Source organism: Zalophus californianus, chromosome X (genome assembly GCF_009762305.2).
Source record: "Zalophus californianus isolate mZalCal1 chromosome X, mZalCal1.pri.v2, whole genome shotgun sequence".
NCBI classification, from domain to species: domain Eukaryota; kingdom Metazoa; phylum Chordata; class Mammalia; order Carnivora; family Otariidae; genus Zalophus; species Zalophus californianus.
Genome location: NC_045612.1, coordinates 76,736,431 through 76,761,617, shown reverse-complemented (window position 1 = coordinate 76,761,617; position 25,187 = coordinate 76,736,431). Strand labels below are relative to the sequence as shown.

Genomic DNA, 25,187 nt, shown 5'->3' with positions numbered 1-25,187 from the left:
AATCTGATTTGTCTGATATGGACATTGCTACCCCAGCTTTCTTCTGAGGTCTATTTGTATGATAAATGTTTCTCCACCCCCTCAATTTCAACCTGGAGGTGCCTTTAGGTTCAAAATGAGTCTCTTGTAGACAGTATATGGATGGCTTTGCTTTTTTATCCAATGTGATAAAAAAGTGTCTTTTGATTGAAGCATTTTTCCCATTTACATTCAGAGTAACTATTGAAAGATATGAATTTAGTGCCATTGTATTATTTGTAAAGTCCCTGTTTCTGTAGATTGTCTGTTTCATTCTGGTCTATGTTAGTTTTGGGCTCTCTCTTCACTTACAAGATCCCCTTTAATATTTTATGCAGGGTTGACTTTTAGTTTCATTGTCCCAGAAGTTTTTATCTCTCCTTCCATTCTGAATGACTGTCTGGATAAAGTATTCTGATTGACAGCTGGATAAAGTATTCTTGGCTGCATGTTTTTTTCTTGTTTAGTACCCTGAGTATATCATGCCATCCCTTTCTAGCTTGCCAAGTCTCTGTGGATAGGTCTGTTGCCAGCCTAATATTTCTACACATGTAGGTTAAGAACCTCTTGTCTCAAGCTGCTTTAAGGATTTTCTCTTTATCTATGAAATTCGCAAGCTTTTGTGAACTCCTATATGTTGGGGTGTTGATCTATTTGTATTTATTTTTAGAGGGGTCCTCTCTACCTTTTGGACCTGAATGCCTGTTTCCTTCCCCAGATTAGGGAAGTTCTCAGCTATGATTTGCTCAAGTATACCTTCTGTTCCCCTCTCTTTATTTCTTCTTCCTCAGGGACCCCAATAATTCTAATATTGTTTCCCTTTATAGTATTACTGATTTCTTGAAGCCTCCTCTTATGGTCCATTAGTTGTTTTTCTCTCTTTTCCTCAGCTTCCTTCCTTTCCATCAGCTTGTATTGTATGTCACTTTCTCTTTTGCCTCATTTACTCTAGCTGTTAAAGCATCCAATTTAGACTGTATCTCAGTTAAAGCATTTTTAATTTTGGCCTGATTAGATATTACCTCTGCACTAAGAGATTCTCTAGTGTCTTTTATGCTTTTTTCAAGCCCAGCTAGTAACGTTATACTCCTTATCCTAAATTCCAGCTCTGACATTTTACATATATCTATATTGATTAGATCTGTTGCAGAGATTATTACCTCTGGTTCTTTTGTTGTGAATTCCTCTTTCTAGGCCTTTTGCCCTGAGAAGAATGGGTGAAGGAGAGAACAAAATTAAAAATATCAACCATGACACACTAGACAAATCTGAAGAATTTATAAACTAAAAACGAAAAGAAGAAAAAGGGTGGTGGAGATAATATAATCTCCCTGGTGGACAAAACAGGGTGATATACTTAGTTTTGGGTGTATTTTGGTCAGTTTCTTAGAAGACACAAAATCCCAAATTGTTAAAAAAGCAAAACTTTTATATGTACAAAAAATGAAATTGAATACAGTGAAAGGAAGCCAAAAATGAAGAATATATCTATAAAATGTAAATGTAAAAAATGAAAGTTAAAAAGACTAAAAACAAACAGTTGATAAAATAAGAAACTAGTTGAAAAGGAAAAAAGAAGAAAAAGAAAAGGAAAATTTTAAACCAAAAGATAAACGAATCATGAGAAAAAGCCTTGAATTCTATATACTGTTTTCCCCTAGTCCTGGAGTTTTGCTGTACTGTATGTTCTATAAACTTGGTATTTGCCTGTTGTTTGAGCTGGTTTTCTGGGGTAGGGGCCTGCTGCATTGATTCTCAGGTGTCTTTGTCTGTGTGGCATTGCACCACCCCTTGCTAGGGGCCCTGGCTCAGTGTAAGCTGCTTCTGGTTGTTCTATGTGGCTTTTGTTACCTGAAGGCTTTCTGCACCTCTTTAGAAGATGAAAATAATGATGGTCATGCCCTGATCTCCAGTCCCAGAACGGAAAGATCCTGGTCCCTTCTCTTCAGTAAACCCTCAGAGATAAGCAGTCTTCAGTTTTGTGTGTGCCAAAGTCTGCAGACTCATGTGGTTTGCACTACACTGACCCTCCCCAGAGGAATGCAGAGTGTTGCTGCATTTCTGATCTTTGCAGGGGCCCCATGGACAGTGGTCACCAGGTCATGCCATGGTTTGCGGTTAATGGTGAAGGAGCTGAGAACCTCCTCTGGTGTCTCTGACCATGACAGGTTTTCCTGCTCCAGTGCTTGGGAACTCTGCAGGCTAAGGCATCCCCATTATTTTTGTGACCCCGGAGATCCTGCGACCACTATCTCACCTAGGGTTCTGCCCCTCTTTGCCACCTTAGTACCTTTTGGGTATGTGTGTCTCTTACTGGAGCAAATTTCTAAAGTTTCTGATTTTGTGCTCCACGACTATATCACTTTCTGGTAGCCGGCTTACAGAGGCTCCTTCCTCCTACCATTTATCTTCTAATATATCCCCTCAGATTCACTTCTCCACACCTCCTACTTTGTAAGAAAGTGGTCGCTTTTCTATTTGTAGAAGTCCAGCAATTCTTTTCTTACATCTCAGGTTGGATTCAAAGGTGTTCAGAATGATATGAAAGTTATATAGCTAAATTCAAGGGACCAGATGAAACGAGGTCTCCTACTCTCCTGCCATCTAGCCTCCTCTCTTTACATCTTGTTTATGCATTCATCCGTCAATGGACATTTGGGGTCTCTTCATATTTTGGATATTGTTGATAATGCTGCTAAAATATTGTGGTGCATGAACCCCTTCTGAATCTGTATTTTTGTATTCTTTGGGTAAATACCTAGTAGGCAACTTCTGGCCCATAGGGTAGTTCTATTTTTATCTGTTTGAGGAACCTCCGTACTGTTTTCCAGAGTGGCTGCACCAGTTTGCATTGCCACCAACAATGCAAGAGGGTTCCCCTTTCCCCACATCCTCACCAACATCCGTTGTTTCTTGTGTTGTTAATTTTAGCCATTCTTAAAGATGTGAGGTGGTGTCTCATTGTTGTTTTGATTTGTATTTCCCTGATGATGAGTGATGTTCAATATCTTCTCATGTGTCTGTTAGCTCTCTTTATGTCTTCTTTGAAAAAGTGTCTATTCTCATCTTCTGCCCATTTCTTAACTGGATTTTTTGGTTTTTGGGTGTTAAGTTTGACAAATTCTTTATAGATTTTGGATACTAAACCTTTATCAGATCTGTCATTTTCAAATATCTTCTCCCATTCCATAGGTTGCCTTTTAGTTTTGTTGACTGTCTCATTTTCTATGCAGAAGCCTTTTATCTTGAAGTCCCAAAAGTTCCTTTCTGCTTTTGTTTCTTTGCCTCCAGTGATATATGTAGTAAGAAATTGCTATGGCTGAGGTCAAAGAGGTTGCTGCCTGTGTTATCTCCTAAGATTTTTATGGTTTCAGGTCTCACTTTTAGGTCTTTCATCCATTTTGAATTTGTGTATGGTGTAAGGAAGTGGTCCAGTTTCATTCTTCTGCATACTGCTGTCCAGTTTTCCCAACACCATTTGTGGAAGACACTTTTTCCTTTGGGTATTCTTTCCTGATTTGTTGAAGATTGACCATGTAGTTGTGGGTCCATTTCTGGGTTCTCTATTCTGTTCCATTGATCTATGTGTCTGTTTTTGTGCCAGTACCATACTATCTTGATGACTACAGCTTTGTAGTATAGATTATAGCTCTGAATGGTGATGACCCCAGCTTTGCTTTTTTTCAGGATTGCTTTGAACATTTGGGGTCTTTTGTGTTTCCATACAAATTTTAGGATTGTTTGTTCTAGCTCTGTGAAAAATGCTGGTGGTATTTTTATAGGGTTTGCATTAAATGTGTAGATTGCCTTGGGTATTATAAACATTTTAACAATATTTGTTCTTCTAATCCATGAGGATAGAATGTTTTTCCATTTCTATGTGTCCTGTTCAATTTCTTTCACAAGCGTTCTATAGTTTTCAGAGTACAGGTCTTTTGGATATCTTATGGGTTTTTGTACAATTGTAAATGGGATTGATTCCGTGATTTCTTTTTCTGCTGCTTCATTATTGGTGTATAGTATTTCAACAGATTTTTGTATGTTGATTTTCTCTCTTGTGACCTTACTAAATTTATGTATTAGTTCTAGCAATTTTTTGGTGGATTTTTTTCAGGTTTAGAGTATCATGCCATCTGCAAGTATTGAAAGTTTGACTTCTTCCTTGCTAATTTGGATTTCTTTTATTTCTTTTTGTTGATTGCTCAGGCTAAGAGGCTCAGTACTATGTTAAATTTTAATGGCCAGAGTGGACATCCCTGTCTCGTAGAAATATCATCTTTGAAATTTTCTCCCTACTTACCATCCTTTTTGGGCAAAAGTAACTATCTTCCTTTATCCATTCTCCATGCTTTCATTTATCACTCCTTACCACTAATATTAGGCATGAGGTGTCGACTAAGGCACAGTGTCATATTAATGTTTAAATATTTATAATTTAGAAAACTCTTCCCTGCCAGCAAATTGCTACTCTTTCCTTTAAGGCTCAACTGATACCTTCTTATTTTTTTAAACATTTAATCACTTGTCACAGTTTTAATCATAAATTATATATATATTTTTATTATTATCTCTCTCCACTCCCCACAATCACCACTATAAGAACATTGAGATCAGGATCTATGTCTGTTTTTATGTCCCCAGCTCCTAACATGTTTCCTGGCACATAGTCAGCACTAAGTAAATGGTAAATGTTAATTAATTAATTAATTGGTCAGAAAATTACTCCAAATATTATATCCTTCTTGAATTCATTCCTAATCCCTATAATCACCACCCTTATCCTTCACCCCACTGACAGAATTTAACATTCCCTCTTTTGTATGTGAATGGAAATTTTCAAGTAACCTGAAGGACCAACCATACATCCATGTTTGCCTGGGACATACCTAACTTTTATGCCTAATGATCTGACATAATTATTAGTAACCACGTTCTTTTTATTCTCATAAGTGTCTCAGCTAGGACAATATTAGATGGCCACCTCTATAGAATTGTGTTTTAACACTTACCAGAGCCACTTCTAGCCAATCTTTATCAGTTTGTGAGTTCTTTGAGGACAGGATCAATTCTGGTTTCTCTTTCTAGACCCAGGGCTTATTTCAGTGTCTGGTACTCAATGACTAGTCTTTCAAATGAAAAGCATTTCTGCCATCTTTGCCTCAAGAAGTTTATATTGTTCAACAAAACAAACCTACAAGAAACACATGACACCTACACATACACAGGTTTTAGGACAGACTGTCAATATTTTTCTTAAAATCTTCTTTCTTAAGGCTTCGAAAGGTAAATCCAAGTTTATGTTTGCTAAGTCATTTATTTCTCTTCTGCTTTAGTTATTGAGTAGGAAACTTTCATAATAAAAACTAGTAATTACAAAGAATATTTCCTATGTTGTGGGTTTTTTCCTGACCTTAAATTTGCTAGTGTATATTGAACATGTACTGTATGTAACATGCAATGTATTGTATACATGAACATGGTAAAGGTGCTCACATCAATGTTAATTTGGACAGAATAAAATATAAGAGAATAGAGAAGAAAAATAATATTCAATGGTCCATTAGCTAGGAAGAGTCAAACTTGTCTTCTACAGGTACCTCTCATTTGCCAATAAAATATACAGCTAGTCTTATAAACAGTTGTTTTTAAGTGACTTTTTTTTAAAGTGACTTTTGAGCTTTGAATAAATGCAAGGGGAAAATCTCAATGTCCTATGTGCACTAGAAATTATTTTGAAGAGAATAAAATGTAAGTCAGATAGTAAATGAACTTATAAAAGAAATAAACTTCAAAATGCAGTAAAAGATTAATAGAGAAGTGAAAGTAAAATGGATGTCTATGTATTGGCTAATTCATTATGGGAAAATTTTGAAGTCACAAGTGGTAGTATAATCATTATGGAAGTCATATGCTACTGGGATATCAGTTCTGAGATGTCAATTCTTTATGCATATAATGTTTCCAAATGTGACTTTCCTAAAGCACATATACAGTTATCCATATTATTCTTAGATAAAGCTATTGGTGACTTTTCTTCTTGTTTGTATAAATATTACTAAAGGGTAACTGGAAAACACTAGCACACTGGTCACATAGATAATCTGGTTTTAGATTAATGAACATTGCTGCTATCTGAAGAGCTTGTCAGTGCTCAAAGGTCTACAGCCTTTGCCTTGCTGTTAGATTTCTTTAAAAAAATCTTTTGATGGTGTCTGTTGCATCCTTTACATAATTGAGAATTTACTGTGTTCTGTTCACTTTTCTAAGCACTTTCCTTACTCATCTTACGTAATCCTTACCTTGTGAGTTAAGTATCAATATTCTCATTTTATATATGAGGAAACCAAGGCTCAGACTGAGAAAAAAACACTTTAGTCAAGTTAGAACTCAAACCTGCAGGGACAGATGCGGTAGGTGAGAGGAGGAGTTCAGAAATAAAATTGTCCTTAATTCTCTTTTGTAATTAATATTATTTTAAAAATGTTTTGGTTTATTTTGCAAGTTGACTTAATTTTCTCCTCTTTCTTTACAATACAATAAATACAATTACAATAAATAAAAAGGCTGCAGATACAATTCATAAGTGTACACAGACACTTTTTTAAAAAATCTAGAGCATGCCTATCTACTTGTCACCTTATACCTTACTTCAGTTGCTTGAAAGCTATTTTAATTGTTTTCTATTCTACCCAGTAGATAGAGCCCCTGATATTTTGCAATGAATAGTGTTGGAGATGTTATGCTGTTCAGGAGTGGAACTCAGTTTTAGCAAGAAGGGTTTGGTGTGAGATTTGGGAAAACTTACCTGGCAGAAAGGAAAAGAGAAAATCCTTTCAAGGATGTATATATGCTTGACCCTTGTTGAAATGCCATGTTTTTCTTTCTCAAAGTTGTTATGATTAGCAGTTAACTATAGTTTGACTTATTTTGTGAGGGGGGAGGGGGGAATTACAACATTATTGCCACCACTGAAATTTTTATGACTAGAATTATTAAAGAATTGGAGTCTTTCTTTTTTTATTGTAAGATGAGTCCAATCATTTGAAGCACAAAATTTAAATGTCATACAGCCTGTAGTTTCTTACAAAGAAACCTTTACATTCAGAAATGCTTTTCTAGAATTTTACTAAACATGATTGCGGTATGTTTGTTTATTTGTAGGGACTGATAACATCTGAACATACCAAACCAAACAGGCAAACTCTTGCACCATCATTACCACCACATTTTACCACAAAAGAATGTAACTGTATGTGGATTCCAAGCAGGCTAAAAAGAAAAAGAGCTGATTAGACCTCAGACTGCCCACTGAACGGGATGACGGCCACGGCTGCAGTGGAGACACCAAAAATGGAGAAGAATGCCTCCAAGGAAGAGAAACAACAGTCTAAGCAAGACAGCATGGAGCAGAGCAATGCTGAGTCTGAAGAGTGGATAAACTCTGAAAGTGACCCTGAACAGATGAGCCTTAAGAGCAGCAACAATGACAATAGCTACCAACCTGGGGATGCTCAGCTGAAAAAAAAAGAAATTCCCTCTAAGCCACACCGTCAGCTCTATAGATCACCCTGCTTAGATCATCCAAGCTTCTCCCAGAGCAGCATTCTGCAAGAGGGGAAGCTTGACTTAGAAAAGGAATACCAAGCCAAGATGGATTTTGCTCTAAAGCTGGGCTATGCAGAGGCACAGATTCAATCAGTATTGAACAAGCTGGGCCCAGAATCACTTATTAATGATGTATTGGCAGAGCTCGTCAGACTTGGGAACAAAGGTGATTCGGAAGGGCAGGTCAGCTTGAGTCTGTTAGTGCCTCGGGGTCCCAGCTCCAGAGAGATCGCAAGCCCTGAACTGTCTCTTGAAGATGAAATAGACAGCAGTGAAAATTTGAGGCCAGTTGTCATAGATGGAAGTAATGTGGCAATGAGGTAAGTGTAGCATATTTTTGCTCATTAAAAAAAAAAAAACTTCCCTGAGCTCATAAAAATCATCTTCCTTTGCTAAACGCTACAAGAGGCCCCTGGTTGTTGTCTATGGTTTGTGCTCTTGTAGGCGGAGAGAGGCTAAAATGATCCTGCCTTGGCCCTTTCTCTCTTCCTTGAAATTGTTGGCAATTTGTTTTCAGGTACCCTGAAAGCAGATTAGACATCAGCGATACTTCAGTAGAGACATAATCATTCAACTTTTGTTCCTCTTGGGGTCCCTTCTCCCACCTCTACTTGCCTGGACCAATCATCCTGAGAATGCTTTTATAACATCACTTGGGGGCTTACTTGGGAACTTGCAGTAACTCCCAATTGCCATTCTACCAAATTTGGATCCTTTTGCCTGGCTTTGTGATCTGACCTTTCTCTCCTCCCATTTGGTTTTATTTTTCACACCTACCGCATTTATATCAGTCATTTTAATAACCTCCATGTAAATTATGCTGATTTTTATCCCCACTGCTTGTGTTCACGTCATTCTCCAACCTAGGAGTGACCTCCTCATCTTCATACCTGTCAAGATGTACTGTCTCCATAAATACCATCGTGACTTTTCTAATCCCAATGATTATTTCTGAGTTACAGTACCTATGGTAGGTTGAATAATAATGCCCTAAAGATGTTCACATCCTAATCTCTGGAATCTGTGAATATGTTATCTTACATGGTAAAAGGGACTTTGTAGGTTTAAGTTAAGGATTTGAGATAGGTGAAATTATCTTGGTTTATCAAGATGGACTCACTATAATCACAGAGGTCCTTATAAGAGGGAAGTAGGCAGCAGGATAAGAATGAGTAGTAGGAGATGTGATGACAGAAACAAGAGGTTGTGTGATGTAAGAAGAAAGCCATTAGCCAAGGAATGTGGGAAGGCTCTGAAACTGAAAATGGCAAGGAAACAGATTCTCTCCTGAAGCCTGCAGAAACAACACAGTCTTGTCAGCACATTGATTTTAGAATTCTGACCTCCTGAACTAAAAATAAATAAGTTGGTGTTATTTTAAGACACTAAATGTGTGGTGATTTGCTATAGAACAATAGTAAATACATAACCAAGAGTGCCTTCATACTTTATTCCATACATTTTCATATAATTTTTTAAATTTCATGTCAGAAATCTTTAGGAATCCCTTCTTCCATTTCTTTTTTTTTTTCAAAAACAAAAGTAAACTATTGGGATTTCATCAAAATAAAAACCTTAAATTTCTAAAATGAGTTGTCATTCAGTTTGGCTTAAAAATTCCAAATGTTTGGGGCACCTGGTTCGCTCAGTTAAACATCCGACTCTTGGTTTTGGCTCAGGTCATGAAATCAGGGTTGTGAGATCAAGCCCCGCATCAGGCTCTGCACTCAGCAAGGAGTGTGATTGAGATTCTCACCCTCTGTTCCCCTCCCCTTGCTCTCTCTCTCAAATAAGTAAAGAAATCTTCTTTAAAAAATTCCCAATGAAGGGGCACCTGGGTGGCTCAGTTGGTTAAGCGACTGCCTTCGGCTCAGGTCATGATCCCAGAATCCTGGGATCGAGCCCCGCATCGGGCTCAGTCAGAAGCCTGCTTCTCCCTTTCCCACTCCCCCTGCTTGTGTTTCCTCTCACGTTGTCTCTCTCTCTCTGTCAATTAAATAAATAAATAAAATCTTTAAAAAAATTCCCAATGATCAGGAGCCTGTTTCCTACTGAGTTTGATGTTTGATGAACTCACTGGAATCTTAGACTGTACACAATCAGAACAAAAGTAAGAAGCCTTGGACTAGCAAGTTTTTCATTTGATTATCCCATTGTTCTGGAGGGCAGGGACCTTGTTTTATGCCCCCCTCCTTTCCAGCAGCCCTCATTTTGTTTCCTAAGATGAAGAGTCTCTTATGGTTTGTCTCCCTCTCTGGTTTCATCTTGTTTCATTTTTTCCTCTCTTCCCCTATGATCCTCTGCTTTCTTTCTTAAATTCCACATATCAGGAGAGGGAGGCAAGATGTCAGAGGAGTAGGGGACCCCATTTCAACTAATCCCCTGAATTTAGTTCGATATCTATCAAACCATTTTGAACACCCATGAAATCAGCCTGAGATGTAAGAATATATGTCTGGATTTCTACAAGCAGAAAAACTACTGCTTTTTGCAAGGTAGGGTGTGTATAGTCATGAATCTGTAGGGAGATATTGGAAGTAAACAGAAGAGGGGGGAACCTCCATAAGCTGACTCCTGGAAAGTGATATAACACCAGAGTGCAAAATCAGAACCCTTAAAAATCTGCTCTAGTGAGAGACATCTCTCTCTCTCAAAGGGGCTCTGGAAATGAAAAAGGCAGAATTCTAGGTAGGGCATGGCACTGTGGTCTCAGGATCTGAGAAGTCACAGAGGGAACGGGGGTGCCTAAACCAGTAGAGTCCCTGAGCAGTGGAACCAGAAAGCAGGTTATGGTCAGAGAGCCCAGGAAGGGTTTCTCAGCTTGGATCACCATAAACTGTGAGCTGGGCTGGTCAATAATCACTCTTTTCCTGAGCAGCCTGAAAAAGTCTGGAACCTGCGCCCACCCATGCAAAAGCTGGCAGGGCAATAGCAGCCCAGAAAGGATATTAGAGTAGCACCCAGACATGGTCCAGGAGCTTCAGGTGTGTGCATGAGACCCCATGGCTACTCATGGTTTTAGACTCAAAAAGGTCAGTGGCATTCCCTGGCCCTTGGGACTACCTCTGAGAGAGTTGAAGTGGGCACACACTGTGGGAGGCTGCAGTTTTCAACACATACAGAAGTGGAAACTGTTTGTCCTGGAGGGTTTATTAAAGAGGGCAGACTGCGATCTTTCTGCTCTGGGCCAGAGGTGGGTGCAGCCATTTTTGCTTTGATCCTCCGAAGAGATGTGGAAAGCCTCCAGGGAAAAAAAAGCCACACAGAGGACCAGTTTGCACTGAGCCCATCTCCCTGACAGGGGGTGGGACAACTCTGCCCAGGCAGGGATACCTGAGAAACACTGTAGCAGGCCCTTACCCTAGAAGACAGTCTGGAAGAACAGGTGGACAACAAGCCTATGGATCCCATAAGACTGTAAAATTTCAATGCATGGGGAAAATAGTATATTGAGCTCCAGGTGTTGTCTCATGACTCATTTATTATTCAGGTAAAATTCTCTTTTTCTTTTTTTTTCTTTTTCTTATGCTTTTTCTCTTTTTTTCTTTTTACTTTTTCTCATTTCAACTAGATGCTTATTATACCAACTTATATTTCATAGTCATTTTTTAACTTGTATTTTTTCACACTTATCTTTTTTATAGATATATGCTTCATTTTACTCCTTTTTTCACTCTATTCAATTTTATCTTATATATTTTACTTTTTTAAGATTTTATTTATTTGTCAGAGACAGACAGAGAGTGGCAGGCAGAGGGAGAAGAAGGCTCCCTGCTGAGCAAGGAGCCCAATTCAGGACTTGATCCCAGGACCCTGGGATCATGACCAGAGCCAAAGGCAGATGCTTAACCAACTGAACCACCCAGGCGTCCCGTAAGTTTTACTTTTGTTGCAATTTTGGGATGCAGTGTCTTCTAACACACAGGCCAAAATTCACCCAGGAACAAGTGGAACACCCTGCTTAGTCCACACTGCAAAATTATAATCTCTCTTACCCTCCCCACCTTTTTAAAAAATTTTATTCTTGTGTTTCATTTTGGCTTTGTTTTTCTGTGGTGGCTTCCAACTACTCAGGATGTTGCTAGGGTGCAACTTGCTTGGGACGTGGTTGATATTTTGGAATCTGTTCATTCGCCCACCCATTTCTTTCTGGACAGAATGACAAGAAGGACGAACTGACACAAAAAAGAACCAGAGAGGGTGTTCTCTGCCACAGAGATTATCGATATGGATATAAGCAAAATTCAGAGATAGAATTCAGGATAGCAATCATAAAGTCAATAGCTAGGCTTGAAAAAAGTATTAGTAACAATATAAGGGCAGAAATGAGACTAATCAGGATGAACTTTAAAATGCTATGAATGAGATGCAGTCTAAACTGGATACTCTAACAGCCAGGGTAAATGAGAGAGAGGGCTAGAAAGTATATTTGAGTAAATCATAGCTGAGAACTTCACTCATATGGAGAAAGAAACAAGCATTCATGTCCAAGAGGTAGAGAGATCCCTCCCAAAATCAATAAAAATAGGTCATCTCCCCGACATATAATAGATAAGCTTGAGAATCATACAACCAAAGAAACTATCTTGAGAGTAACTAGGGAAACAAGCTTCCTTACATATCAAGGGAGGAACATGAGAATAACATCAGACCTATCCACAGAAACGTGGCAAGCCAGAAAGGGCTAGCAAGACATATTCTGGGTACTAAATGAGAAAACATACAGACAAGAATACTTCATTCAGCAAGGCTGTCATTCAGCAAGACAAGAATACTTTATCCTGCAAGGCTGTATTCAGAGAGATAAAGAGATAAAGAGATAGGGAGAAACTAAAAGAATATGTGACCACCAAGCAAGACCGTCAAGAAGTATTAAGGGGGATTTTGTAAGTGAAGAGAGACCCCAAGAGTAATATAGACCAGAAAGAAACAGAGCCAATCTACAGAAACGGGGAATTTACAGGTAATACAATGACACTAAATTCATATCTTTCAATAGTTACTCTGAATGTAAATGGGCTGAATGCTCCCATAAAAAGACACAGGGTTTCAGATTGGATAAAAAAGGAGGATTCATCCATATACTATCTACAAGAGACTCATTTTGAACCTAAAGACACCTCCAGGTTGAAAGTGAAGGGATGGAGAAAAATTTACCATGCCAAAGGACCTCAAAAGAAAGCTGGGGTAGCAATCCTCCTATCAGACAAATTAGATTTTATTTATTTATTTTTATTTTATTATGTTATGTTAATCACCATACATTTATTTTTTCTTTAAATTTTTATTGTTATGTTAATCACCATACATTACATCATTAGTTTTTAATGTAGTGTTCCATGATTCATTGTTTGTGCATAACACCCAGTGCTCCACGCAGACTGTGCCCTCTTTAATACCCATCACCAGGCTAACACATCCCCCTAACGCCCTCCCCTCTAGAACCCTCAGTTTGTTTTTCAGAGTCCGTCGTCTCTCATGGTCCATCTCCCCCTCCAATTACTCCCCTTCATTCTTCCCCTCTGGCTATCTTCTTCTTCTTCTTTTTTTTTTCTTAACATATATTGCAATATTTGTTTCAGAGGTACAGATCTGTGATTCAACAGTCTTGCACTATTCATAGCGCTCACATAGCACATACCCTCCCCAATGTCTATCACCGAGCCACCCCATCCCTCCCACCCCCCCACCACTCTAGCAACCCTCAGTTTGTTTCCTAAGATTAAGAATTCCTCATATCAGTGAGGTCATATGATACATGTCTTTCTCTGATTGACTTATTTCACTCAGCATAACACCCTCCAGTTCCATCCACGTCATTGCAAATGGCAAGATCTCATTCCTTTTGATGGCTGCATAATATTCCATTGTGTATATATACCACTTCTTCTTTATCCATTCATCTGTCGATAGACATCTTGACCCTTTCCACAGTTTGGCTATTGTGGACATTGCTGCTATAAACATTGGGGTGCACGTACCCCTTCGGATCCCTACATTTGTATCGTTGTGGTAAATACCCAGTAGTGCAATTGCTGGATCATATGGTAGCTCTATTTTCAACTTTTTGAGGAACCTCCATACTGTTTTCCAGAGTGGTACACCAGCTTGCATTCCTACCAACAGTGTAGGAGGGTTCCCCTTTCTCTGCATCCCTGCCAACATCTGTCATTCCCTGACTTGTTAATTTTAACCATTCTGACTGGTGTGAGGTGGTATCTCATTGAGGTTTTGATTTGGATTTCCCTGATGCCGAGCGATGTTGAGCACTTTTTCATGTGTCTGTTGGCCAGAGCAATCTACACATTCAATGCAATCCCCATCAAAATACCATCCACTTTTTTCAAAGAAATGGAACAAATAATCCTAAAATTTGTATGGAAGCAGAAGAGATCCCGAATAGCCAAAGGAATGTTGAAAAAGAAAAGCAAAGCTGGCGGCATCACAATTCCAGACTTCCAGCTCTGTTACAAAGCTGTCATCATCAAGACAGTATGGTACTGGCGCAAAAACAGACACATAGATCAATGGAACAGAATAGAGAGCCCAGAAATGGACCCTCAACTCTATGGTCAACTAATCTTTGACAAAGCAGGAAAGAATGTCCAATGGAAAAAAGACACTCTCTTCAACAAATGGTGTTGGGAAAATTGGACAGCCACATGCAGAAGAATGAAACTGGACCATTTCCTTACACCACACACACAAATAGACTCCAAATGGTTGAAAGACCTAAATGTGAGACAGGAACCCATCAACATCCTAAAGGAGAACACAGGCAGCAACCTCTTAGACCTCAGCCGCAGCAACTTCTTCCTAGAAACATTGCCAAAGGCAAGGGAAGCCAGGGCAAAAATGAACTATTGGGATTTCATCAAGATAAAAAGCTTTTGCACAGCAAAAGAAACAGTCCACAAAACCAAAAGACAACCGACAGAATGGGAGAAAATATTTGCAAATGACATATCAGATAAAGGTCTAGTATCCAAAATCTATAAAGAACTTATCAAACTCAACGCCCAAAGAACAAATAATCCAATCAAGAAATGGGCAGAAGCCATGAACAGACATTTTTCCAATCACCATACATTTACACCAAGGACTGTAGTAAGAGATGAAGAAGGACACTATATCATACTTAAAGAGTCTGTCCAACAAGAAGATCTAACAATTGTAAATATCTATGCTCCCAACATGGGAGCTGCCAATTATATAAACCAATTAATAACTAAAATAAAGAAACATATTGGGGCGCCTGGATGGCTCAGTTGTTAAGCGTCTGCCTTCGGCTCAGGTCATGATCCCAGAGTCCTGGGATCGAGTCCCGCATCAGGCTCCCTGCTCAGCGGGGAGCCTGCTTCTCCCTCTGCCTGTCTCTCTCTGTCTCTTCTGAATAAATAAATAAAATCTTTAAAAAAATAAAATAAAATAAAATGAAACATATTGATAAGTGGGGGGAGATGGCAGAGGAGTAGGGGACCCTATTCCACCCGGTCCCCAGAATTGAGCTGGTTATCTACCAGACCACTCTGAACACCCACAAAATCAGGCTGAGATGTAAGAACATAGATCTGGATTTCTATAAACAGAATATCGCAGGCGGTTGGTTTTGAGGTACAAAGTGGGGAGCCGTGATTCTGTGGGCAGATCAGAGGATAAACAGAAGGGGGAGGGAGCCAGCCAAGGGGATCCTACACCCCCGGTGAGTGATAGCCTCCCGCACTGGGGACAGGGCGCAGACTCGCAGACCGGTAGCAGCAGGGAAAGGACTTTAGGGCAGCCCCCCGCATGGAAACATGGAGTGGTGGGGCTCTGTGTGCAAACTGGGTGCCGCTAGAGGTTTGAGAAGCACAAAGGATGGAGACGTTCCCTGACCTGGAGGCGAGGACTGGGAGTGCTGCTGAGGGGCACACAATCCAGGACTGCAGTTTTTAGCAGCACAGAGAGAAACGGAGATAGAGTAGCTTGGAGAGCTCACTGAAAAACAGACTGTGATCTCTCTGCTCTGAGACAGAGGGTTGGAAATGGTCTCTTCTGCTGTGACTCGTGGAAGAGACGCTGAAAGCCACCAGGGAAAGCTGCCAGAGAACAAAAGCCCCAAAAAACCAGTTTTCACTGAGCCCATCCACCACTACAAGGGTCAGGGCATCTCTGCCAAAACAGGGTTGCCTAAGTAACAGCACGGTAGGATCCTCCTCCAGAAGAAAGCCTGGGAAAACTAGATACCACAAATCCTAAGGTCCCTAGAAAACAGAAGCCTCTTGCTTGGGTTGTGCGGGTTGTCATTAATTTGGACTCTATACATTCCCTTAACCACCCTTCAACAGAATGACTAAGAGAAGGAACCCCCAAAATAAGAAAGACTCAGGATTATGATATCTGCCACAGATTTACAAATGGATTCAGATATGACCAAGATGTCAGAGATGGAATTCAGGTTAGCAATTGTGAAGACAATAGCTAGATTGGAGAAATCAATTAATGGCAACATAGAGTCTTTAAGGGCAGAAATGAAAGCTGAATTGGCAGAACCTAAAAATGCTATCAATGAGATCCAATCTAATCTAGATAACCTAAGAGCTAGGGTAAGTGAGGCAGAAGAACGAATTAGTGACCTAGAAGACCAATTAATAGATAAAAAGGGAAAAGAGGAGGCCAGGAAAAACAACTCAGAATCCATGAAAATAGAATCAGAGAAATAACTGACACCATGAAACGTTCCAGTGTCAGAATTCTGGAATCCGAGAGGTGTGGAGAGAGAGAGGACTAGAAGATATATTTGAGAACATTGTAGTTGAGAACTTCTCTAATCTGAGGAATGAAACAAATATTTATGTCCTCTAGGCAGAGAGGGCCCCTCCTGAGATTAAAGAAAACAGGCCAACACCCTGGCATGTAATAGGAAAACTCGCAAATCTTAGAACCAAGGAAAACATCTTAAGGGCAGTTAGGGGGAAGAGATTCCTTGTGTACAGAGGGAGGAACATCAGAATAACGTCAGACTTATCCACAGAGACCTGGCCAGCCAGAAAGGCCTGGCAAGACATATTCAGGGTGATAAACGAGAAGAACATGCAGCCAAGAATACTTTATCCAGCAAGGCTGTCATTTAGAATGGATGGAGAGATGCAGAGCTTCCAAGGCCGGCAAAAACTGAAAGAATATGTGACCACTAAGCCGGCCCTGCAAGAAATATTAAGGGGGTTCTATAAAAGGAGAAAGACACCAAGAGTCATATACAACAGAAATTTCCAGGGACAATCTATAAAAACAATGTCTTCAGAGGCAACATGATGACAATAAATTCATGTCTTTCAATAATCACTCTCAATGTGAATGGACTAAATGCTCCAATAAAAGGGCACAATGTTGCGGATTGAATAAAAAGACAGGACCCATCCATATGCTGTCTACAAGAGACTCATTTTGAACCTAAAAATGCATCCAGACTGAAAGTGAAGGGATGGAGATCCATCTTACACGTCAAAAGACCTCAAAAGAAAGCTGGGGTAGCAATTCTTATATCAGACAAATTAGATTTTAAACTAAAGACTGTAGTTAGAGACACAAAAGGACACTATATCATTCTTAAAGGGTCTATCCAACAAGAAGATCTAACAATTATAAATATCTACATCCCCAAAATGGAAGCACCCATCTACATAAGCCAACTGTTCACCAAAATAAAGAGTCATATAGATAACAATCCGTTAATTGTAGGAGAACTCAATACTCCACTCTCAGCAATAGATAGATCATCTAAGCAGAAAATCAACAAAGAAACAAGCTTTGAATGATACACTGGACAAGATGGACCTCATAGATTATACAGAACATTCCACCCTAAAATAACAGAATACTCATTCTTCTCAAGCAGACACTATTCTCCAGAATAGACCACATACTGGGTCACAAATCAGGTCTCAACCGATACCAAAAGACTGAGATTATTCCCTGCGTGTTCTCAGACCATAATGCTTTAAAACTGGAGCTCAATCACAAGAAAAAAATTGGAAGATATTCAAACACTTGGAAGCTAAAGAACATTCTGCTCAAGAATGTTTGAGTCAACCATGAAATCAAAGAAGAACTTAAACAATTCATTGAAAGCAATGAGAACGAAAACACATTGGTCCAAAACCTATAGGATACTGCAAAGGCCTTCCTAAGGGGAAAATACATAGCTATCCAAGCCTCACTCAAAAAAATAGAAAAATCCTGAATTCACCATCTAACTCTACACCTTAAAAACAGGGAAAAGGAACAAACGATGCTAAGCCACACATTAGAAGAGAAATAATTAAGATTAGAGCAGAGATCAATGAATTAGAAACCAGAAACACAGTAGATCAGATCAACGAAACTAGATGTTGGTTCTTTGAAAGAATTAGTAAGATCGATAAGCCACTGGCCAGACTTATGCAAAAGAAAAGAGAAAGGACCCAAATTAATAAAATTATGAATGAAAGGGGAGAGATCACGACTAACACCAAGGAAATAGAAACAATTATTAGAAAGTATCAAATTAAAAAAAAAAGAAATTATTATCAACAAGTATATGCCAATATGCTGACCAACCTGGATGAAATGGATGCCTTCCTGGAAACCTGTAAATTTCCAAGACTGAAACAGGAAGAAACTGACAACCTGACTAGGCCAATAACCAGTAACGAGATTTAAGCAGTTATCAAAAACCTCCCAAAAAACGAGTCCAGGGCCTGATGGATTCTCTGGGGAATTTTACCAAACATTCAAAGAAGTAATAATACCTATTCTACTGAAGCTGTTTCTAAAAATAAAAACAGAAGGAAAGCTTCCAGACTCATTCTATGAAGCCAGCATTACCTTAATCCCCAAACAAGGCAAAGACCCCATCAAGAAGGAGAATTTCTGACCAATATCCCTGATGAATATGGATTTCAAAATCCTCAAAAAAATCCTAGCTAATAGGATACAACAATACATTAAAAAGATCATGTACCACGACCAAATGGGATTTATCCCCAGGGTGCAAGTGTGGTTCAACATTCGCAAATCAATCAGTGTGATAGAACACATTAATAAGAGGAGAAAGAAGAACCATATGGTCCTCTCAAATGATGCAGAAAAAGCATTTGACAAAATACAACATCCTTTCCTGATTAAAACTCTTCAGAGTATAGGGATAGAGGGAACATTCCTCAAGTTCATAAAATCCATCTATGACAAACCCACAGTGAATATCATCCTCAATGGGGAAAAGCTGAGAGCCTTTCCCTTAAGATCAGGAACACATCAAGGATGCCCACTCTTGCCACTATTGTTCAACATAGTACTAGAAGTCCTAGCAACAGCAATCAGACAACAAAATAAATAAAAGTATTCAAACTGGCAAAGAAGAAGTCAAACTCTCTCTTTTCACAGAAGACATAATACTTTATGTGGAAAACCCAACAGACTCCACCCCCAAATTACTAGAACTCATACAGCAATTCAGTAATGGGGCAGGGTACAAAATCAATGCACAGAAATCAGTTGCTTTCTTATACACTAACAACGCAACTGTAGAAAGAGAAATTAGAGAAATGATTCCATTTACAATAGCATCAAAAACCATAAGATACCTCGGAATAAACCTAACCAAAGAGGTAAAAAAATCTATACTCTGGGAACTACAGAACACTCATGAAAGAAATTGAAGAAGACACAAAAAGATGGAAAAACATTCCATGCTCATGGATCGGAAGAATAAACATTGTTAAAATGTCTATGCTATCCAGAGAAATCTATACCTTCAATGCCATCCCAATCAAAATTCCAATGACATTTTTCAAAGTGCTGGAACAAACAATCTTAAAATTTGTATGGAATCAGAAAAGACCCCAAATCATCAAGGAAATGTTGAAAAAGAAAGACAAAGCTGGGGGCATCATGTTACCCGATTTCAAGCTATATTACAAAGTTGTGATCACCAAGGCAGCATGGTACTGGCACAGAAACAGTCATATAGACCAATGGAACACAGTAGGGAACCCAGATATGGACCCTCAACTCTGTGGTCAAGTAATCTTCTACAAAGCAGAAAAAAATATGCAATGGAAAAAAGACAGTCTCTTCAATAAATGGTGATGGAAAAATTGGACTACCACATGCAGAAGAATGAAACTCAAACATTTTCTAACACCATACACAAAGATAAACTCAAAATGGATGAAAGACCTCAATGTGAGATAGGAATCCATCAAAATCCTAGAGGAGAACATAGGCAGTAACCACTTTGACCACAGCTACTTCTTTCAAGGTTCATCTCCAAAGGTTAGTGAAACAAAAGTAAAAATGAACTTTTGGGACTTCACCAAGATAAGAAGCTTCTGCACAGCAAAGGAAACAGTCAGGAAAACAAAGAGGCAACCCACAGAATGGGAGAAGATATTTGCAAATGACACTACAGATAAAGGGCTGGTATCCAAGATCCATAAAGAACTTCTCAAACTCAACACCCAAAAAACAAATCATCAAGTCAAAAAATGGGCAGAAGACATGAGCAGACACTTCTCCAAGGAAGACATACAAATGGTAACAGACAGATGAAAACATGTTCATCATCATTAGCCGTCAAGGAAATTCAAATCAAAACCATACTGAGATATCACCTTACACCAGTTAGAACGGCAAAAATTGAGAAGGCAAGAAACAACAAATGTTGGAGAGGTTGTGGAGAAAGGGGAACACTCTTACACTGTTGGTGGGAATGCAAGTAGGTACAGCCTCTTTGGAAAACAGTGTGGAGGTTCCTCAAAAAATTAAAGATAAAGCTACCCTATGACCCAGCAATTGCACTCCTCAGTATTTACCTCAAAGACACAGATGTAGTGAAAAGAAGGGCCATATGCACCCCCAATGTTCATAGCAGCAATGTCCACAATGGCCAAACTGTAGAAAGAGTTGAGATGCTCTTCAACAGATGAATGGATAAAGAAGATGTTGTCCATATATACAATGGAATATTACTCAGCCATCAGAAAGGATGAATACCCAACTTTTGCATCAACATGAATGGGACTGGGGGAGATTATGCTAAGTGAAATAAGTCAAGCAGAGAAAGTCAATTATCATATGGTTTCACTTATTTGTGGAACATAAGGTATAGCATAGAGGACATTAGAATAAAGAAAGGAAAAATGAAGCATTGGGGGGAATGTGTACGGGAGATGAACCGTGAGAGACTGTGGACTCCAAGAAACAAACTGAGGGTTTTAGAGAGTTGGGAGGCATGGATGGGTGAGCCCAGTATTGGTATTAAGGAGGGCACATATTGCATGGAGCACTGGGTGTTATACGAAAACAATGAATCGTGGATCACCACTTCAAAAACTAATGATGTATTGTATTGTGACTAAAATAACATAATAAAATAAAATTTTATAAAAGATAACATATTGATAATAATACATTAATATTAGGAGACTTCAACCCTCCACTCACAGGATTGGACAGATCATCTAATCAGAAGTTAACAAAGAAACAAGAACTTTGAATGACACATTGAACCAGATGGACTTTGTAGATATATACAGAACTTTCCATCCTAAAACGACAAAATACTCATTCTTCTTGACTGCACATGGATCTTTCTCCAGAATAGATCACATTCTCATCACAAATCAAGTATCAATCAATACCAAAAGATTGAGATTATTCCCTGCATATTTTTAGACCACAATGCTTTGAAACTGTTTCTCAACCACAAGAAGAAATTTGGAAGGAATTCAAACACTTGGAGGTTCAAGAGCATCCTGCTAAACAATGAATGGGTCCACCAGGAAATTAGAGAACTTAAACAATTCATACAAACCAATGAAAATGAAATCACATTGTCCCAAAACCTATGGGATATTGCAAAGGTGGTCCTAAGAGGGAAGCACATAGCTATCCACGCCGCTCTCAAAAAATTAGAAAAATCCCAAATACACAAGCTAACCTTACACGTAAAAGACCAGGAAAAAGAATAGCAACTAAAGCTTAAACAAAGCAGGAGAAGAGGAATAATAAAGATTAGAGCAAAAATCAATGAAATAGAAACAAGAAGAACAGTAGAACAGATCAATGAAACTAGAAGATGGATCTTTGAAAGAATTAATAAGATGTATAAACCTCTGGCCAGACTTATCCAAAAGAAAAGAGAAAGGACCCAAATTAATAAAATCACAAATGAAAGGGGAGAGATCACAATCAATACCAAGGAAATAGAGACGATTGTTAGAATTTATTACCAGCAGCTATATGCCAACACACTAGGCAATCTGGAAGAAATGGACGCATTCCTGGAACTTATAAACTACCAGGACTAAAACAGGAAGAAACAGACAATCTGAACAGACCAATAACCAACAAGGAAACTGAAGCAGTAATGAAAAACCTCCCAAAAAACAAGAGTCCAGGGCCAGATGGCTTCCCGGGGGAATTCTACCAAACACTTAAAGAAGAAATAATAACCTATTATACTGAAGCTGTTTCAAAAAGTAGAAATGGAAGGAAAACACCCAAACTCATTCTGTGACCCCAGCATTACCTTGATGCCAAAACCAGAGAAACACATCATCAAAATGGAGAATTACAGACCAATATCCCTGATGAACATGGATGCCAAAATACTCAACAAGATCCTAGCCAATAGGATCCAACAGTACATTGAAAGGATTATTCACCAAGGCCAGGTGGGATTTATTCCTGGGATGCAGGGGTGGTTCGACATTGCAAATAAATCAGCGTGATAGATCACATTAACAAAAGAAAAGACCAAAACCATATGATGCTCTCAATTGATGCAGAGAATGCATTTGACAAAATACAGCATTCTTTCCTGATTAAAATGCTTCAAAGTATAGGGATAGCGGTAACATACCTCAGTATCATAAAAGCCATCTATAAAAAGACCACAGTGAACCTCATCTCAATGGGAAAAAGCTGAGAAATTTTCCCTTAAGGTCAGGAACACAACAGTGATGCCCACTCTCACCACTATTGTTCCCAGCCTCAGCAATCAGACAACAAAAAGAAATAAAAGGCATTCAAATTGGCAAAGAAGAATTCAAACTCTCTCTTCACAGATGACATTGTACTTTATGTGGAAAACCCAAAGACTCCACCCCAAAATTGCTAGAACTCATACAGCAATTCAGCAACGTGGCAGGATACAAAATCAATGCACAGAAGTCAGTTGCATTTCTATGCATTAACAATGTAACTGAAGAAAAAGAAATTAAGGAATTGACTCCATTTATAATAGCACCAAAAACCATAAGATACCTCGGAATAAACCTAACCAAAGAGGTAAAGGATCTATACTCTAGAAACTACAGAACACTTATGAAAGAAATTGAGGAAGACACAAAGAAATGGAAAAATACTCTATGCTCATGGATTGGAAGAATAAACATTGTTAAAATGTCTATGTTATCCAGAGCAATCTACACTTTAAATGCAATCCCTATCAAAATACCATCCTCATTTTTCACAGAGCTGGAACAAATAAACCTAAAACTTGTATGAAACCAGAAAAGACCCAGAATCTCACAGGGCAATTGAAAAAGAAAAACCAAAGCTGAGGCCATCACAATGCCTGACTTCAACCTATATTACAAAGCTGTGATCATCAAGACAGAATGGTATTCGCACAAATACAGACACATAGATCAATGGAACAGACTAGACAACCCAGAAATGGACCCTCAACTCTATGATCAACTAATCTTTGACAAAGAAGGAAAGAATATTCAATGGAAAAAAACCAAAGTCTCTTCAATAAATGGTGCTGGGAAAATTGGACAGCCACATGTAGAAGAATGAAATTGGACCATCCTCTTACACCAATCACAAAGATACACTCAAAATGATGAAAGACCTAAATGGAGGACAGAAATCCATCAAAATCCTAGAGGAGAACACAGGCAGCAACTTCTTCGACCTTAAGCACAGCAACTTCTTGCTAGATATGTCTCCAAAGGCAAGGGAAACAAAAGCAAAAATGAACTATTGGGACTTCATCAAGATAAAAAGCTTCTGCACAGCAAAGGAAACAGTCGACAAACTAAGAGAAAACCCATGGAATGGGAGAAGATATTTACAAATGAAATATCAGATAAAGGGCTGGTATCCAGAATCTATAAAGAACTTCTCAAACTCAACACCCAAAAAACAAATAATCCAGTCAAGAAATGGGCAGAAGACATGAACAGACACTTCTCCAAAGAAGACATACAGATGGCCAACTGACATGAAAAAATGCACATCACTAGCCATCAGGGAAATACAAATCAAAACTATAGTGAAATACTACCTTACACCAGTTAGAATGGCAAAAATTAACAAAGCCGGGAACAACAAATGTTTGAGAGGTTTTGGAGAAAGGGGAACACTCTTACACTGTTTGTGGGAATGCAAGCTGGTACAGTCACTCTGGAAGACAGTATGGATGTTCCTCAAGAAGTTAAAAATAGAGTTACCCCACAACCCAGCAATTGCACTACTGGGGATTTACCCCAAAGATACAGATGTAGTGAAAAGAAGGGGCACATGCATCCCAATGTTCATAGCAGTAATGTCCACAATAGCCATATTGTGGAAGGAGCCAAGATGTACTTCAAGAGATGAATAGATAAAGAAGATGTGGTTCATATATACAATTGAATATTACTCAGCCATCAAGAAAGATGAATACCTACCATTTGTATTGACATGGATGGAATTGGAGCAGATTACGCAAAGTGAAATAAGTCAAGCAAAGAAAGACAATTATCATATGGTTTCACTCATACATGGAACATAAGCAATAGCTTGGAGGACCATAGGGGAAGGGAGGAAAAACAGAATGGGATAAATCAGGGAGGGAGACAAACCACGAGGGACTCTGGACTCTGGGAAACAAACTAAAGGTACAGAAGGGAGGGGGTGGGGGATGGGGTACCCAGGTGATGGGTACTAATGAAGGCACATGTTGTGATGAGCACTGCATGTTATATGCAACTAATGAATTGTTGAACACTACATCAAAAACTAACGATGTACTGTATGTTGGCTAATTGAACAAAATAATAAGAAAAATCTTCTCAGGTGATTCTGATAAATTCCTGGCATAAAAAAAATAAAAGAATTCCACATATCAGTGAGATCATATGATAGTTGTCTTTTTCTGTTTGACTTATTTCGCTTAGCATAATACCCTCTGGTTCCATCCACATCGTTGCAAATGGCAAGATTTGATTTATTGATGGCTACCTAATATTCCATTGTACATATATATCACATCTTCTTTATCCATTTTCTTGAGGTCATTTGCTATAGCTAGTAATGTAGCAAAGTGAGAACTTGAACTTACATCTTCTGGTTTCAAGTGAATGAAATGAAACCAACATTTATAAATATCTGTTCTTTTTTTCAAGTTTTTATTTAAATTCCAGTTAGTTAATATACAGTGTAATGTTAGTTTCAGGTGTAGAATTTAGTGATTCATCACTTATAACAACCAGTGCTCATCACTATAAGTGCTAGGCACTTTTGCATACATGATTTACGTCTCACTAAAA

General features: G+C 38.7%; 1 protein-coding gene across 2 annotated transcripts in view; it reads left to right on the top strand.

Annotated features, from left to right (window-relative positions):
• Positions 1–25,187, top strand: part of ZC3H12B (zinc finger CCCH-type containing 12B) — a 245,107-nt gene that overhangs the window by 159,019 nt on the left and 60,901 nt on the right. For both annotated transcript variants that reach the window (XM_027608563.1, XM_027608564.1), the window contains one exon: positions 7,180–7,943. In XM_027608563.1, coding sequence (XP_027464364.1) covers positions 7,336–7,943 — 608 coding nt within the window. In that variant the 5' untranslated portion in view covers positions 7,180–7,335. The remainder of the gene's footprint in view (positions 1–7,179; positions 7,944–25,187) is intronic.